At 35.5% G+C, this 17,876-nt stretch overlaps 1 protein-coding gene across 3 annotated transcripts in view; it reads right to left on the reverse strand.

Moving 5' to 3' along the window:
• The window catches only part of LOC131162239 (protein GIGANTEA), a 52,283-nt gene that overhangs the window by 24,453 nt on the left and 9,954 nt on the right, over window positions 1–17,876 (reverse strand). For all 3 annotated transcript variants that reach the window (XM_058118514.1, XM_058118515.1, XM_058118516.1), the window contains exons 7-9: window positions 10,706–10,761; window positions 2,853–3,093; window positions 2,620–2,770 (exon numbers count right to left, since the gene is read on the reverse strand). In XM_058118514.1, the coding sequence (XP_057974497.1) occupies window positions 2,620–2,770; window positions 2,853–3,093; window positions 10,706–10,761 (448 nt within the window). The remainder of the gene's footprint in view (window positions 1–2,619; window positions 2,771–2,852; window positions 3,094–10,705; window positions 10,762–17,876) is intronic.

Here is a 17,876-nt window from a genome sequence, read left to right on the forward strand (position 1 = left end):
CCAAGAAAAATCACAGTGCAAGAACAAATGAGATGCCAATTCAGAATTCAAATAACAAAGCACACAAACATTTGAGAATAAGGCCTTCAAGATCTCCTGATTTCCAAAAGATTATTAGTGTTGCTTCTATTAAGCACATCAACCAAATGAAAGCCTTAATCTTCTTTGGCCTTCCAAATACATGAGTATAAAGGAAAACAAGAGTTGGAATGGCCAAAAATTAAAAAAAAAAAAATTTACAAAAATATACCCCCAAATGATCCAAAGCCCAAGACCAAGTAACCCTAGCTGTAGAAAGATTACAATTGTTCAATAACAAGGAGGATAGTTCCAATAACTCTTATCATTTAGAGACCCTCTGAAATGAAAGTTACAAGAAACTAAAGGGCAACTAATTTAACCACAATAAAAGAAATCATAATATCCTGCCTGAGCTCGATTGAAAGAAATGAGGATAAGATGCAGATGGAACATCATTCCCCAACCACAGATCCAAAAACCCCTTTCCACCACAAAATTAATGTGAGTGAATAAGGGATAAATCTGAGAAATAGATATCCATCAACTCTCAAAAATAGATCGCAAACTGACATTGGTATCCCACCCATTCACACCCAACCCATGCTTACTTCTAATCACTTTGTGCCAAAGGGAATGATCTTTCTTAAGTTTTACTTCAAATCTAGCATTATTGTGCTTATTGACAATTTTTAAAATTTCATAAAAGAATTCCATGCTTGACCAGTAATTTCCATCATTTTTAAAAATCAAAATCACAATTGACATTGACATCGAAATCTTCATGGAAATTTCCATATTTTTGTAGCCTCGAAATTTTAACTCAAAATCAAAATTTAAGACCTTGATCACATCAATCCTTCAAATCTATAACATCCCTCTTAAAATGGCTCAAACAGATCTTTGGTCACCATAACTCCTGTTGAATGTGCCCTAGCTTTTTTCCCCCTGTTCGGCGGGTTTGGTTCTATTAGACTGGTCCAGTTTAAGTAAAACTGTTGGCTTGGTTCATCAAACCAGACAAATTCCTGGACTGGTTTACAGCACTGGTTTAATGAAGGAAACCCCTTCTTCCTTCCATACCTAATATGAATTTTGGGAGAGCCCTCTGCAGAGAAAATGCTTGGTGATAGCAGGACCAGAACAACAGTGGTCTACTGGGAGGTGTGATAACTGACAAGTCTTACTGGCAGGAGAAACTACAACAAAGACTTAAGATTTTGACTATGTGGCTATGGAAGTCAAGCTTTGATGGTCAAAAATTCAATTATTAGTGTCAGAAGGGTATAAATAGGATCTTGAAGGACAGTGGGGCTGGTCAATGGCACGGTCAGACGACAATGACTGCAAGAAATAGTTGGAGAAATATATTTGTTCGATTACCATTTTACCTAAAAGCTTACGCAGTTAGGTTGTGAGCTAACAATGTATATCAAGCTTTAACAATATATACATCTTTTGAAAGCATACTTTCAAACACCAGGCTACTACTACCTCCATGACTTTTGGTTGCTGAGACTTTATTAAGTCTACTTTATGCAGAACTTTGTCATGCTCTACACTATGCTGGTTCAATGGCCTGTAAGTGCTCTTATAATAAATACAAGTGACTTAAAGCTTTTCTGTTAACCATTTTTTAGATTGGTCAAGCGTCAGGTTTTACATTTGGAGTTTTAAGGCGTAAGTCATTCTTGAGACAGTCGGTTATAATTATGTCAATTTAGTGATAGGAAGGAAAGTTCTTAAACAGCACACTGATTTAGCTAGTTTTTTTTTTTTAGTGTATTCTTCCGGAATTTTTTCTTAGTACTATTTTACATCAAAACAGGCACACCTGGAGGAATTTAACATACTCAATTCGTGATACTTTAACCAACCTGAGGATGGGGACATAATCCCTCAAGCCGGAGGCAGATTTAAAGAAGACAGATACCAATTTCTTTAAAACTCAAGAGAAGGAATACCACAAGCTCATTTACCAGTAACATATCATATATAGTAAAATATCTTTATATTTAATAGTTAAAACAAAGTGCCACATTTATATTTAATAATTAAAATAAAGTGAGTGTCACATGAACAAATCGTATACAGTGAAATATATATATATATATATATATATGAAACAGGGGAGCAACCCTAAATTCATTCCTCTCACTTCCATTCTATATCCTACTAAAAATATAACAAAGTCAAACTGCAACCATCATATCAGTTTTAATCAAAATCCACTAGGCTATGAAAAGTGCACTAGGAGGTATAACAAAGCAGCATCATTATTCAGGCAACACATCTGCACAGCAACTGAGATACCAAAATCTCCAGCAGACAAAATGGTAAAAATTTATGTTCCACAAAATTAGATCTTCAAGCAGTACTTGAAGAGTGTGCTTTAGAATTGACAATTAACTGAGCCAGGTCCTCCCCCAGATCAAGAATACTTACCTACTCTAATTTAGATAATTTTCATAGTCCAGCATGGCAAATAATTGAATGCCAATTAAAAAAAAAATATGAGGAGAAATTATATTTAAGTTGAGATTGATCATTAGCGGAATCAAAGTTCATTTAAATACTTGAAACTAATTTGATTCAACTCACCCGCATTCCAGATGCATAATCTTCAGCTGCCCGAAGAAGTTCCACCAGCTGTACAGCAGCATCAAGTGCATCTGGGGCCCAAGATGGTGGTGCTTCTAGAAGTCCAAGAAGAAGTCTTTGGGTGGCACTTGGAGTAGCGATTGAATAATACCTAATTCAAAAGAAACAAAATTAGGATGCAATTCAAGAAAATTTGGTGAAATGCACGAAAAGTATAGGTAATAGGTATCCACCGATGAAATAAACGCGCATACGGCTCCAATGCTGGAAGCCCAGCAACTAGATGCTCATCCAATGCTGTTGTTGGAGGTGGCAACAGTAGCGCCGGAACAGCAGCTGCTGTTAATGTAGCAGTCTCGTAGCGAGCGACTTCCTCATCACAAACACTTAATATAACACCAGCACCATTAGCCACAGCCCACCTTGGAGTGGATGGCATGAGCTGGGGATGCTTCCCAGATCCACGAGAAGAAGCTGCCAAGGGGAAATTGAATCCATTTTTCATGTTAATCAATAACAAATGGATAAAACATTATCATTTTGACAAACAAAGAGACATTGGGTCAATCAAATATTAATATTATAGCCATGTACAACCATGAATGAAGTTAACGAGAGGCTCATGTTCCATGTAGGTAATTTTCAACTTCAATTATTTTCATAGTGCAAAAATAAAAAGAACAAGCTAACTTTTTCTTCTTTTCTCAGTAAAGAAAGGACTGACTAACATAAATAGAACTTCAGATTTAATTTTTTTTTTATTTTTATGAAAAAGCAGAACATTATACTCCTCTTGTCTGCGCTTGCAAATCTATAAAAATAATAATAAGCCAGCGTACCATCAACATTTGTAGGCAAAACAGATTACCAAATGTTGATGTAAAAGTAACGGCATGAAATACATGCATGCATCTGTGCACCAGTGTGCACCAGAGAGGGGGAGAGAGATAGATCTCACACCAAGCAGTAAATAAACACAGAACAAGATCAACTTCTTATAATAGAGAGTTCACTATCACAGAATAAATGTTCCATTGCTATAAAATAATGTCAGTTTTCAGAAAGAAAGCTGACTGAAAAAGGTTTTAAGAATAGAGACAAAAAAAGGCTCCCCATTCTTGCTTAGGTTCCATAAGCCAAAAAATAATAGATGTCCATTGCTGTCCATTTATCTATGGCATATCTTGCGATCTGGTTGAAAGTAAACGTGCATGCCATGCTTAATATTGAATGAAACATGACCCAGTTTAAGCATCATCAATAAAGACACTCAGAGAACTTCTGTAGCAACTGTCCCAATACAATTCTTCTGGAGCAATTACATGATGCTTTATGCAGCTGGCAACTGCTCATTCAAATTATTATATGTTTCTTTCAGAACCTTATTAAATAAATTATCAGAATCTAAAAGTAATTCCCAACTACCTGATTATAGAAAGTTGATTTCATATGTTAGCAGTGTGCCATTATTACAACTTTACCTAAAAGCTTAATCTGTTATGCTGCAGGCAAAGAATATCAAGCATTGATACTCTCCTAGCAGATGCAGCTTGATGGCAGGTGGGCCGGTAAACAATGAACAAAGACAATCTTTAACAAGTTAATGAAAAATGCAGGCGACAATGTGGGCGACAAGCTTAATCTGTTATGCTGCAGGCAAAGAATATCAAGCATTGATACTCTCCTAGCAGATGCAGCTTGATGGCAGGTGGGCAGGTAAACAATGAACAAAGACAATCTTTAACAAGTTAATGAAAAATGCAGGCGACAATGTGGGCGACAAGAATAGAACGCAGGACTCCAGGCAACCATGGCTCTGATACCATGTTAAATCACCACTTTACCCATAAAAGCTTAAGTTGTTAGGTTGTTAATTAAGCCTTGACAAGCAGAGCACGCATGCTTTATTATTCTCATAAGTTGCATAATGCTATCATCAAATTTATAGACAGCTCACATAAAAGCCTGAGCACTAATTTTCTTCCCAACATTGTCTCTGGGCCAAATACTCGGCTGACATATTACACCATGACACAATATGAGATATGGTTCCCATACATAAAAAACTATCAAGAGAGTATGCAAAACTTAGTAGTCGAATCTCACTGCATCTCACCTTGAAGCTAATTTGTAGAGCACCAAAGAAAAATGCAAGGACTACCCACACTGTGTGCATGCAAAACATTGTAAGGAAAACAACTTCACTCCAAATCAAAGTAGGAGAAATTTCAATACCCTTAAAAATTCTAGCATTCTGCTTCAAACAGATGGATCTAATAATTGCAGAAATCATACACCTCCAAAGAGCTTTCCTCTTCCCCCCATTTCCAAAAGACAATACGCTATCCAAAGAAGATGGACAAACACAAAGCCACCCCAAAATGCCAAATAGAATTTTCCACATGCTCCATGAAATGGGGCAATGTAAAAACAAACGTGAACAGTTCTTTCCATTGGCATGCCAAAGTGCACACGCATCTAGAGAAGTGCCTTGTTTGGCATCCTCCGAAGCAAATCATTAGCATTGGTTAAACTCAAGTCTACAGACCAAATGAAAGCCTTTATTCTTTAGGAATGTCAGTTTTCCAACTAAAATAATGTAGGGGAAAAGGAATAACATTAGAAATATGAGTCAGAAGAGTGAAGAAAGGCATGAAAACAAGCTCTAGAAGATCTTCTATCCCTCCCCAAACAGCTATGAAAAAAACCCTACGCATTAATCAACAAGATTATATCATTCATCTCCCAATCATTCAAATTCCTCACAAAACGAAATTTCCACAACTCTACACTACCGTGAGTTAGAAATCAAAGATCAGAGCATCACGAAAATAAACAAGCAAAAAAGGAGGAGAAACTGCTCATATAAGAGGAGCATCCCCAACCCAATGATCCTACTAAAAGCAGATTCTCTTCCTATTGCCATCCTTGTAACGAACATGTGGAAACAAAAGATGAGATATTACCAAATAAATCCAGGAGGACCAGGACTTACATAAGTAGCATCCCCTCCAACTTTAGAACCCAGGATATTTTGTTCAAGCTCACACTCATGACAAATTACCTTATGCTAAAGAGAGTCGGGTTTGAAAGGAAAACTGCTATAAGCACTTCCCCAATATGAAAATATTTTCGACACCAAGTTACTCAAACCCAACCCTCCCCTCCCCTCTCTTAGACCTACCAAGTAACAACCATCCCAAAGCACAATGATCTCCTATCCTGATTCCCTGTTCCTCGCTATAAAGAAATCCCTCATCAAATTCTCTAACGTATGAGCACCCCCCCGCCCCCTCTTTCCCAAGAACAAAAGAAAATTCCTCCTTCTACCCATCTAACCTCCTAGAAACCTTTTTCCTAAACTTTGTCCCCAAAAAAATAAATGCTATGGGATTGCCACCAAAAGGACATGTAGGTAAGTAAAAGCCAACTCAAGACACCATACCACACCACCCTAACATGATGAGAAAGAACACTCGACTCTTCACTAATGCCTATTACCCTAATCTTAGTCATGTAACTTGATACTTCCTCAAAATCTGCAAAAATGGTTAACACATTAAGGAATCTATCCATATCATCTGACAAGAAAGCATATCATGCTAATTTAAATATAGATAAATTGGATAAAGGCTTGCAAACAAATAATATAATATTCTTCCATGGATTAATTAGACCTAAAAGGAACCCAAATTTACTAAAAGAAAATATTTGTCTTATTCCTCTCCACCTCAAAAAATCCTTAAAAAATCTATTTTTTTTAAAAAATAATAATGAAACAAAATGACTCAACCATTGTCCTATATTTTTCACGAGCTTTAAACTTTAAAAAGAATGCCAACTGTTTGGTTGTGTCATTCTCACCCTAAGGCATCAAATTGGAGTGTATAAATGGTTATTTCAGAAGGAAGCAAAGATGAGAAAAGGAAGATGATGAAATTGAAGGCATATGAAAAGGTTTTGCAATCAAAATATGAATAAACATTAGTTATACTTCTGAATAGAATTAAAAAATAAAGGAAATGATAATAGTGTCTCATGAAAAGGGCCATTTAAAACCATTAAGTGGTGTTTGATTTACAGCATCTAATATGCCATGTGTTGTGGTCTCCAGGAATCTTGACACTTGGGATACAATATTGCTGAGAATATAAGATTCATTTTTGGTTTAGAAGCATATTATTGATAGATTCTTGAGCATGGGAATTCCCATGTTTGGTTTGTTCCTAGGAATGATGATAAAATAACTTTCAATACCCAAAATATCTTTTAGTTGGAGTAATGATGTTTCACAAAAAAAATTAAAAAAAAAAGAAACAGTAATAAAGAAAATGCATGTAGGTGGTATTTTAGCACAAAATTCAATGGATAAAATAAATTACATAAAAATTACCCAACTCATTGAAAACACAATATCAAAAGCAATAGTTAAAAGAAGGTTATAAATTACTATATAATCCAAAGATTAATTCAATATTGCAAATATAATAATAATAATAACAACAATAAATATGCAATTCGATGAATTCGTACATACGAATATCAAGCTTAGTCATTTAACAATGTGCCAACTAGGTCTTTTTTGGTCACTTCATAATTTTTGGTGATTCCCTCAAGTTGGGAATCTAGATACCCACCTTTTAAAATATGAAGTGGGATGCTGGTGCTGAAGAGCTTGTAGGAACGTGTTCCATTCCTAGGAGTGGGATTGCCAATGATAAAATGTAAATGTGGGAGTACCTGGGAATGAACAAGGACTCCCAGGGATTGTTGGTAAATATCCATCAAATTGGTAAACAGATGTTTTCCCATTTCCACCTTGCTTTTATCAAATTTCTGGAAAATATCACAAGCAACATGTACAAGCAGTTGATCTGTTGGTAGAGAATTTTGATAAAATGTAAATTAACTTTAAGTTATTAACATTTTTTATTTAACAAGAGGAACTGATTTCAGATAACGCTTAGTAATGTTTCCTTAGCATAACATAGAAGAAGTTTCAGAATCGAGCACCCCAATTCTTACAGGTTTCAAGGAAAAATAAATCACATACATATCACAGAGCAACCAATATTCTTGTTTGCCATACATGGCCATTACTTAATATCCCTAACTTCATGCTAGTGGAATTTCACCAAATGCACCATATCCCACATCCAAAGTGACTTTAAAATCTGACTAAATAGCATCATGACATGCTTGGTTTGAAAAGAAAAAGTTCTTCTCAAACTTCATTTAAGTTACGAAAGTACCCAGATTGAGGCACGCCTTAGAACATGAGGCAGGAGGAGTGTGCATAAACTTGCTTTTAAAAATCAAAAGAGAAAGCAATACCTGAAAAGGTGATAGTCATCATACTTGGATAATATCTAGCATCTGCTCTCATTCATAATCACTGTCCCACAGTTTTCAATTTAACATAATATATATTTAAAACAAACTTGGCTCATAATTTCGTAATTATGCTTAAAATATCCAAACCCTGGTTTCTATTCATATGACCACATTACTTCTAGTGATTTTTCTACTTTGCCTCACTTTCAACTTCTTGGTCTTCATAGTATTGCCCTCTAACCACAATGCCATCTGCATATGTGACAAGAATGACATTGCTGTCCATGGTGTTCTTTATTTCTTATAAGCTCATTGAAGCATTCAAACTAATCTAGAGACAGTCTATATCCAATAAGAGCTTGAAGATCATCAGCCCAAGGAAAGAAACTAAGGGTGCTTTCAAGGTAACTTACTCATTGAGGTTAACATGAAGAATGAATTCTTCACACCATGTGGCTAAGGTCCCAACGATTCTCAGAAAGCAAGAGTGTAGGGGGTCTATACTATAAAAGGAAAAGAGGTCTCGTAACCATGTTGTAGGCCTGAGGCAACCCTTATTCTACAAAAATTGTGATGCTAGTATGCTACATAGAGAAATCAAGGAAATGTAATACCCAGCACACATGGCTCCCATACCATATCACATATGGGTTGATGCTCACCCTTCGAGAAATAAAGGAAATAATTAACCTTTTCAAACATCTACTGGTACAGTACAAGATCAAAAGGGTCCATGCATTTAAGAAAGGGAAAAAAGGGATGCATTGAGTCAAGCTTTCGTCCTCTAATGACTAGCTCTCATCTTCCATGTCTTTCTATATGCAATTGAAAGTTTCCAATCAAGGCATATAAAAGTATTAGAAGTTAGAACACACAGCAAACATGTGGCATTCTACCAATCTACCAGAAAAATTTACCCGACGACGGTACAATTTGGCTTGCTAATTACTTTAATCTTATTTAACAAAAACCAATAATAAAATAACTGATGAGTTTTATCAATTTGAAGTGACATATTTGGTGAAAATGCTTTGAATTAGAATTAAGTTGTCTATCTAAATGATGCTGAAAACTAGTGCATCATACTAATAAAACAGGAGGGATTTCAAAGATGAAAATGAGACCAAAAAAAAAAAACAAGAAACCTAAAATAATGTTTCTTTAATACATAGAACAGTAGTATCCAGTTAGAGATTCAGGTCAATATTGATAGGTAAAAAGGTCAAGACAGAATCGATGCAACATGAGGTGTAGACTGAACAATTGGTCCACATCTAGAAAGATATTCATAAACATGAACACACACATGAATGCATGCTGCAAACATGTATCACATTTATATTCAAACTTATTACTTTTCTCTTCTCACAACTGATTGGACACTAACTTCACTAATTTGAAGCAGAATGCTACTGAATTTCAACTATATCCTACAACAAGATATTGCCTCATCAACAATTTTAATACAATGATGTATAGGCTAAAGGGTAAATTTCTCTACTTAATTTTTTATGAATTTTTATAAAACCTTTGTTAAGGCTTGATATACATTGCTGGCCCACAACCTAACAGCTTAAGCTTTTAGGTAAATAGGTAATCTAACATGGTATTAGAGCCTTGGTTCCCAGGAGGTCCTGGACTCCTGGGTTCTATTCTTGTTGACTCTGTTTATTATACTCTGTTAAAAAATTATTGTATTTCCCGTAATGGGTGTTATTTATCATTTTTTTTATCTCTCCACGTGCAAGGGAGTGTCAATGCTTGGTATACATTGTTGGCTCACAACTTAACAGCTTAAGCTTTTAGGTTAAGTAGGTAATCTAACGATCTTTCACTGTTAGGGCATCCAAACATGAAGGTCGGATGTTATAATATAGAAAGGATGTTGAAATATAGAAACAATAACTTCAAGCATGGGAGATTAGACTCTGTACAACTTGCCTCCCCTGGACCTCTCGATGGCATTCGCATGGAAGCCATGTGAACTAGGTATTACATCTTTTGGTTGTTTGTGGATGTTTTTTGTTTTAGAGGGGGGGAGAGGGGGGGTGGGGTATTGAATTTACAGTATATGATAAATGGTGAAGCACAAGTGTCCCAGATAGTGCAGAAGGTATCATAGCATCAACCATGATGCAACGAAAGAGGAAAAAAAGAAATTAAATAGGGGATTCCTTCAATAATTTCTGACTTTTCTGCATCCATGAAAGATGCAACTAATCCATATCAAACACACCTCAGCCAATGTGGAAAACTGGAATGAAACCCAAAATTTTTTATTTTACCAGTTACCTGATTATATGACCCCTTTGACATTCAAAACATTGTAGAGAAGAACCAACTATCACACATCTTTTCCATAAGTCTAAAAGCAACATCTTACATTGAACTAGAAGAGTTTTTCTTGCAGGAACTAGTAGAAGCCTGTCGAGGCAATGTCAACACTGAACTTACCAGTCAAATTAGCACTCGCAATGATGCGGAATCAGTAAGTATCATATCATACAGCATGTTTTATCATTCTATTGCTACAAAATCATGCACAAAACATCAATATGCAATTATTATTACACAGGTCTCTAGTTGAAAAAATACCTAGTTTTGACATATCAGCTAATGCATGAGATTACCAATGATCTGAAAGCCAAAACTGAGGACCACAAAATGTAATTTTGATAATTTAGAATAACATGCAAACAACTACAGAATGTGCAAATCAAATTCTAAATTGAAAAGGTGGAACTGCACCTACCAGTTGTAGGTGGTTTGAGTTCTCCAGCTGCATATTTTCCCATAACACCGCTGCACCTATTGATCCAAGAAAAAGGTGGTAAGGTCAACAATTTGAGCATAAAGAACCATCCAGTTAAAACAAATAGGGAAAAGAAATTAACATGATAATCAAAATATTTAGCTATGTCAATTATCTAATAAATTTTCCAGCCAAATGAAACCCACAAGGATGGAGCCAGACTCCTCTCTAAAATTTAAGATGTAAACCATCATCATGCAACAGAACCAACATGATGCAACAGCAACTCATAGAGTCATACAACACTAATAGAAATTAACCTGTGGTTCACTAATGGAAACTGTTCATTTTCAAATTTTACCTCAATTATGCTGTCTTACACGAACAAACAAAAGGTAGAACCTTAAATCATTAAATGCATCTATCCAATGAAGAAATTATCAATAACAGAAAGATTATCACTTAACTAAGGTGCTACTTGTGTATGTTAACTAAAAATAAACAGGTATCAACTTTCCCCTACAAGCTACTGCATATATCACCCACTCCTAGTTTTTCCTTTAAGCAAATTATAAGAATTCTTTACATCTGTGAACAGGACATCTGTGCTACAACATATGAATTGCAGAATCATACCTATCCATCTATACTGCTTTTCGGGGGAGTTTCAGCACGCCTCTTTAGAGAGTTTGTGCACTATAATATGTAGAGGTTTTGGCAAGAGGAAAGCTTTGTGGCGTTGTATTATTTTGACTATCATTTGGTGTATCTGGTTGGAAAGAAATACCAGGATCTTTAAAAGTGTAGCACTTCTGTTAGCATGCTTTAGAGCAGATTGGTGTTCTGTGCCTCCCTTCGTTGCACATAAAAATTATTCTTTGGACATGTTTCTTTGGAAGAATTATAGAGGGATTGATGGGCATTACTTTATTAGATTTGTCTTGCAATTATCTTCTTTTTTATTTAGCAGTTTTCCTTTTGTATTCAGAGGATTGCTGGTTCTCCCTATTTTATTTCTTTTCTTTGTTGTCCTCCTTTCTTCGTTTAATATATTTCTTTGTTTATCAAAAGAACAATGCCAACCTCAAGCTTCAATGCACTAGGTTCTGTCATTTTTCTGAGCCCAGAGACACTTAGCACTGCCTGACTCACAAGATATGCTAACCAGCTAACAGTTTACACACCCTAGTTCATCAGGCAAGCAACTGCAATAACTCACATATACGATCATTGTGACCACGCACTTCTACATCTGATCAGAAACAACCAGTTTCCCATATTACTGAAACCTAATAAGTATTAGATAATGAAAGTCTCAGATAAAAACACTAGAAACTCATAAGCAGCCAAATCTACCTCTGAACATAATGCTCCTCAAGAAACTCTTTCTAAACACCCTGTAGACACCAACGCATCACAAGAACTGCCTCAAGAATCAAGAACTTAAGAATGTGAGGCATGGTTAAACTACATCTTTACAGTCAGAGAATATGTGATGCTTGTCCAGCTGAAGTATAAAAATTTATATTCCAATCTCTGATATCTACTCACAATAACAAGATCCACCACTGCTGAAATATCTTGTGTGCTTACGAATCTGCTTTGATCATTTTCCAAGAAAATTGTTTTGATGTTGAAATATCTTGTGCCTTTTGCATTATTCACATGCCTTTTTTTGGGCATTTCGTGCATTTTAGCTTATGATATTATTTGTTTAAATAACTCAACTTTGCATGAAAAGTGTTTCCAAGATTCACATTAGATGCATCTTCAAATGCATCTCTGGATGCATCTTCAGATACATCTACAGACACATCCTTAGACACACAACAGATACAGTTTCCCAGCAGACCTGTTCTGTATCTATAGTCTGAAAACTTAAAAATTGAGCTTTTTTTTGTTTGAATTCGATTTATTACAATTTGTTAACTAAGAAATGATTATTAAAGGAATATGTGTGCTGATATTTTGTAAGATTGGATGAGTTAAGTTGACTGCATTTCTTTGTATTTAATGCTATGTTGGAACTAACCTTCGTGGTATTGTATTATCCTTGCTGTCCCAGCAGCATGCACTATCCCTTCGTCCTTTAAGCTCCAAAATTTGAATTTATTTATTTACTTGCTTAGAAATTTGAATTTAAATTACCTTGTGCATCAACTATGGTTGTTGGCTCTTCAAAAAAATTACTCTCCAGCTGTCTGCACTCACTTGTGCTGCCCTTTGAGTTTCCACAGCTCAAAAAGTTGAATTTAAAATTATTTATTGCTTTATTCAAGATGTTGACAGCATATGTGTCATGATACTCTTATGTTAAAATTTAAATTTGCTATTGTTATGCATTAATTCTAGTTGTTGGCAGCTGGGCACTAACTCTTGATTGTTGAAAGCCCCAACAGTTCTTTCTTTGTGTTGTCTATAAATATGCAGGTTTTCAGAGAATCTATTCTGTGATATACAGAAGAGCTGCTGTGCTACTCAAAGAGAGAGCTGAACAGAGATATATTATGCAAGAACCCAAGATCTTTCATTGAGAATACACCTGATAGTGTGAAAGAATAGTGCTGAATTTTTTTTTTTTCTGAGAAGTGCTCTGATTTTATGTTCTGAAGAGTATTTTGGGCAGTATTATTTTCTATTATTTGTATCGCCAAATTGTTAAGGATCTTGTGATTTGATTTGGGTTTCTATCTGATTTAGGGCAGGTTGCCCTAGTGCTCTTTAGCAAGATTTGTTTGAGGTTTTCTACCTTGACTGGGTTTCTACCGAACATTGTTTGGACAGGTAGTCCAAGTTCTTTCTAGAAGGATTTGTTTAGTGGCTTCCTAGCCTGATTGATAACGTGGACAGGTTGTCCGTGTGCTTTATAGCATGAGCTTTGTACTATTTTCCAATAGGGAATTCTCAAATGTTTCCTTGGGGGATAGATGTAGGTCACAATTTACCGAATCACTATAAATTAGTTGTCTCTCTCTATTGTGTGATTTGATTATTTGCTTCCACATAATATCTTTGTTATTGCACTTGAAAAATAATTAAGCTTGATTATAGTTTTAGACACCCAATCCCCCCCTCCCTCCTAGGTGCCTTATATTGGACCAACAACCACACAATATCTTTGTTTCCCAACCTCCTTGAAACAACAAGGACAACAACAACAAAACCAAGCCTTAAGTTCCACTGGGTAGGGTCGGCTACATGACTCCTTTTCCGCCAATTTATGTGATCATGGACAATTTATTTCGACAAATTTAGGGCTGTTAAATCCTTATTATCTCATTCCAAGTTATTTTAAGTCTATCCCAACCTCCTTGATCCAGCTTCCGAATTCCAGCACCATAAAGAATAATTCAATTAAGATCTTCCAAAAAAGTTGAGGGATAAACAGAAATCAGGAGAGCTCTTTGGAACTGGGTTTAATGACTATATTACTGGTGTATTTATAGTGTGAATATTGATGAAAAAAGCAAGTCAGTATGTAATTGCAAGCAGAAGAAAATAGGGGGTAAATAAGATGGAGAATGAGGCAAACTATTCATCACACTCAGTAATGAACCTATACCAGAAAATTTTCAATTAAATACTCCCCAACTTCAAAATAGAGAATTGCAAATGCAAATCTTTTTTATGAATTAAAGACTAGTAAAAATAAATTCATGCCCTCAACTATTCACAAACTCCAATAACCCAAAAAAAAAAAAAACTATAACAATAAACAACAAACCAAGCCTTAAGTTCTACTAGATGGGGTCGGCTACCTTAATCCTTTTCTGCCAATTTACAAAACCGTGGGAAATTTATAAAAAAGACATAAAACCCCTTCCCAGTTCATTGCTACCATAGCATGAATAGGTTTGTCACACAGCTCAATACAAACCAATGTTTTAAAAGGCAATCTTGAGGCATGCCTCAAGAACCAGTTCAAGAAAAAGACAATCGTGGAAAATTTATAAAATAAAATAAAAAGACATATATAACCCTTTACTAGTTCATTGCTACTAGGTTTGTCACACAGCCCAATACAAACAAGTGTTTTAAAAGGCATGCCTCAATGTGTTTTCAGGCTAAAATGCCCAAGGCATATTTAAAATGCAAAACTCCCCAAATGTGTAAACCTTTTGAAAATAGGCATATGCCTCAGCCAAAAATATGCTCCTTTCATGCCTCAAAGTTCAAGATCTATGCCTTTTGGTCCCCTATCAACATAAAAGGGCAGCTGCTCCTGCGTATGCAGGATCCAGGAAGGGACAAACCACAATGGGTCTATAGTACGCAACCTTACCTTGCATTTTTGCAAGAGGCTGTTTCCATGCCTTGAACCCATGGCCTCCAAGTCACAAGGCGACAAATTTACCGTTGTGCCTAAGCTCCCCTTCAACATGCTTTATAAAATATTTAAAAAAATATTTAAAAAAGAGAAAACAGCAAGGCATGAATGCTCTTCATTTGTGCAAGCTCCACAACCCTCTTCAGTGCACCTCTAGCAAAGTACCTCCCTTGATGAAGCAGCTCCTCAACAAAGCACACCTCTCAATGAAGTAGCTCCCTCAATTGAGTAGCCTCTCTTCTCTGGCAAAACTACTCCTCCACCGCTGTAATCTCTCTCTGGCAGCCCAATCTTCTCTTTCTCTCTCTCTTTCTCTCTCTCTAACGGGATGAATAAGTGTCTTCGAGAATCCCTTTCCCATCTCAAGTCTTAAATAATCTCTCTCTCTCTCTCTCTCTCTCACACACACACACACACATCTCAAGTCTCTTGACAATGACTCTCTCTCATCAGGTGTGATCCTCTCAATCTAGATAAGCCAATCCCCCACCCTTCCTGTGCCCTTATTTCATTTTTACTGGGTGTGAATAATGTGGCTGTCTCATCTGTCTATGGTTGCATGGCTGGTTAATGTGTTTAGATTTTTTTTTCTAAACTATTTTCTAGTTTTAAAATTCAGACATCAGAATTTATAATTTATTTTAATAAAGTTCATATTAGTTCTGGTATATACAATTTTTCTTATATTTTTAAAGTAAAAAATTAAATTCTAAAAAGATTACGCCTCAATGCCTCGGGAGGCCTATACCTCGCAATTTAAGCGCCTAGCCTTATCCCTTTGCCTTTTGAAACACTGATACAAACACACAGCTAAGTGTCAAATCCACATAACAAAAAAATCATGGGACACAAGGACACGGTTGAATGACCAATTAGCCTAAATTTATTTATTCAATACTTTATGGAAAATGAAACTTATATGTAAAATGACCTACACAATGAGTATACATGCAACATAAGAAAGTATTTGGGCAATTAGACAAACTTATGGAGAACTTATAGCCAGCTAAAAGTTGTTCTCTTTTTGTAGGACTCACCTGCCTGATAAAATACATGTTAGACACATCCATACCAATTTCAAGTCCGACATGGGTACCCTACAAATTTTAAACCATCCTAATGACATAACACAGTCCCAAAGTTTCCACTTCTTGATTCCTAATTTTTTATTTCCATTCAAGCATCCAATCGAGGATCTGTTTTAGAGGCTAGCAAGCCCTCAAAAGTCACAACCTTCCATTAAAGAATTTCATTACCTTATGACACAGACTAACTTATAATAGATAGAAAGCAATAGCCCGCACTTCGCCGTCATGAAGCTAAAGTCACAACTTCCCTCAATAGTCCTAAATTCCAAAATTTTGGACTTCAAGATGGATCAAAAGGAAACTGGGATTCAAGTTCCATTTTGCAAAATTTCAGCCAAAGTTTTAATATCTTCCAGAATTTCAACTGAGATCCCCAAATTCCAGAAATTTCATACAAATCAACTGAAATTTCATAAATTGAAAAGAAAAACGGGAAAAACGAAGTTGAAAGTCTGGGATTTCTCTCTTTTTCCTTTTATAAGTGAATAATCATCTACATTCATACTTCCCAAATTCCATTCATAATTTCCATGACTTATTATAAGCTTGCAAACTTTCTCCAAATCAAAATTTATATCTAAATTTCACAAATTGAGACACTCAAAACTTCTGAAATCGAAATTTTTGTCCTTCCTATGTATGGTGGCATAAGGTAACGAATTAAAAACCTAAATTAAAAAAAAAAAAAAAAGACCTATGTAGGATGGCAGAAGGTAACGAATAAAAACCTAAATTAAAAAAATCATAAAAAGAAAGCCCTTATGGGTTCATCCCTACCTTAACATGAATAGGTTTGTCACACAGCTCAAATACATATATGCATCTAGGCATCAAATCCAAAAACAACCAAATATTAGGACATAAAACACAATTGGATGATGAATTAATCTAAATTCATTTATTCCACACTTCAAGCAAAATGAAGCGTATATGTAACAGGTCTACTCACCAAAAACTTTTTAAATATAAAAAGAAATGCTATTAGGAAAAAAAAATGTGTGTAGACAAGGATAAGAAATCCTCCTAAAAAAAAGAAAAAGAAAAAACTAAAGTAATACAAAACTCAATAAAGATAATAAGGCCTGCTGATCTTGCTGAACATTCCAAAAAATAGGCTCCCTTAAACACCAAGCTGCAAAAGCGCACCTCTCAACTCTTAGGTTGTTACTTTTCAAAATCAATTAGTCCCTAAGTTCAATCAAAAGCGCGATGTTCTTGAATCCAAGATTTTCACTCCCTTGAAAGTTATTGCAAGCCTTTAGCAAGCCAAAATATGGAATCAAGATCACTTTGCTTGGCTCTGAGGAGAGGGGGACCCAAAGACGTTATTCAAGTGTTACACAACCAACTAGGAAATATCTTTATCTGTCATGTTATTTGACAAAAGAAAACATGGGTATGACGACTATGTGTCCCAAAGGCCTCACATGTAGTTGATGGCATAGTCTCAAACTCTCAGTTGTCAAATCAACTTCAGAGACAAGCTCCAATAAATAATTGGAATCTTAAGCAGCATATGATGGAAGGAAAATTTATTCCGATCAATCAATGCCTCAAAAGGCAAAGGTATAAGGTGAGGTGTTTTTACCTTAATGAAGTGAGCCAAGCCTCAAGGAGTCAAGAAGCAAGAATTTTGAGAATTTAATTTTTCATTGTATAAGCGAAAAATAAATAAATTTTATTAAAATAAAAACAATCCAGCATTAATGCCCACTAGATGAGGTCAACTGCATGAATCTTCTTCTGCCATTCCACA

This window comes from Malania oleifera, chromosome 8 (genome assembly GCF_029873635.1).
Source record: "Malania oleifera isolate guangnan ecotype guangnan chromosome 8, ASM2987363v1, whole genome shotgun sequence".
Classification (NCBI taxonomy): domain Eukaryota; kingdom Viridiplantae; phylum Streptophyta; class Magnoliopsida; order Santalales; family Ximeniaceae; genus Malania; species Malania oleifera.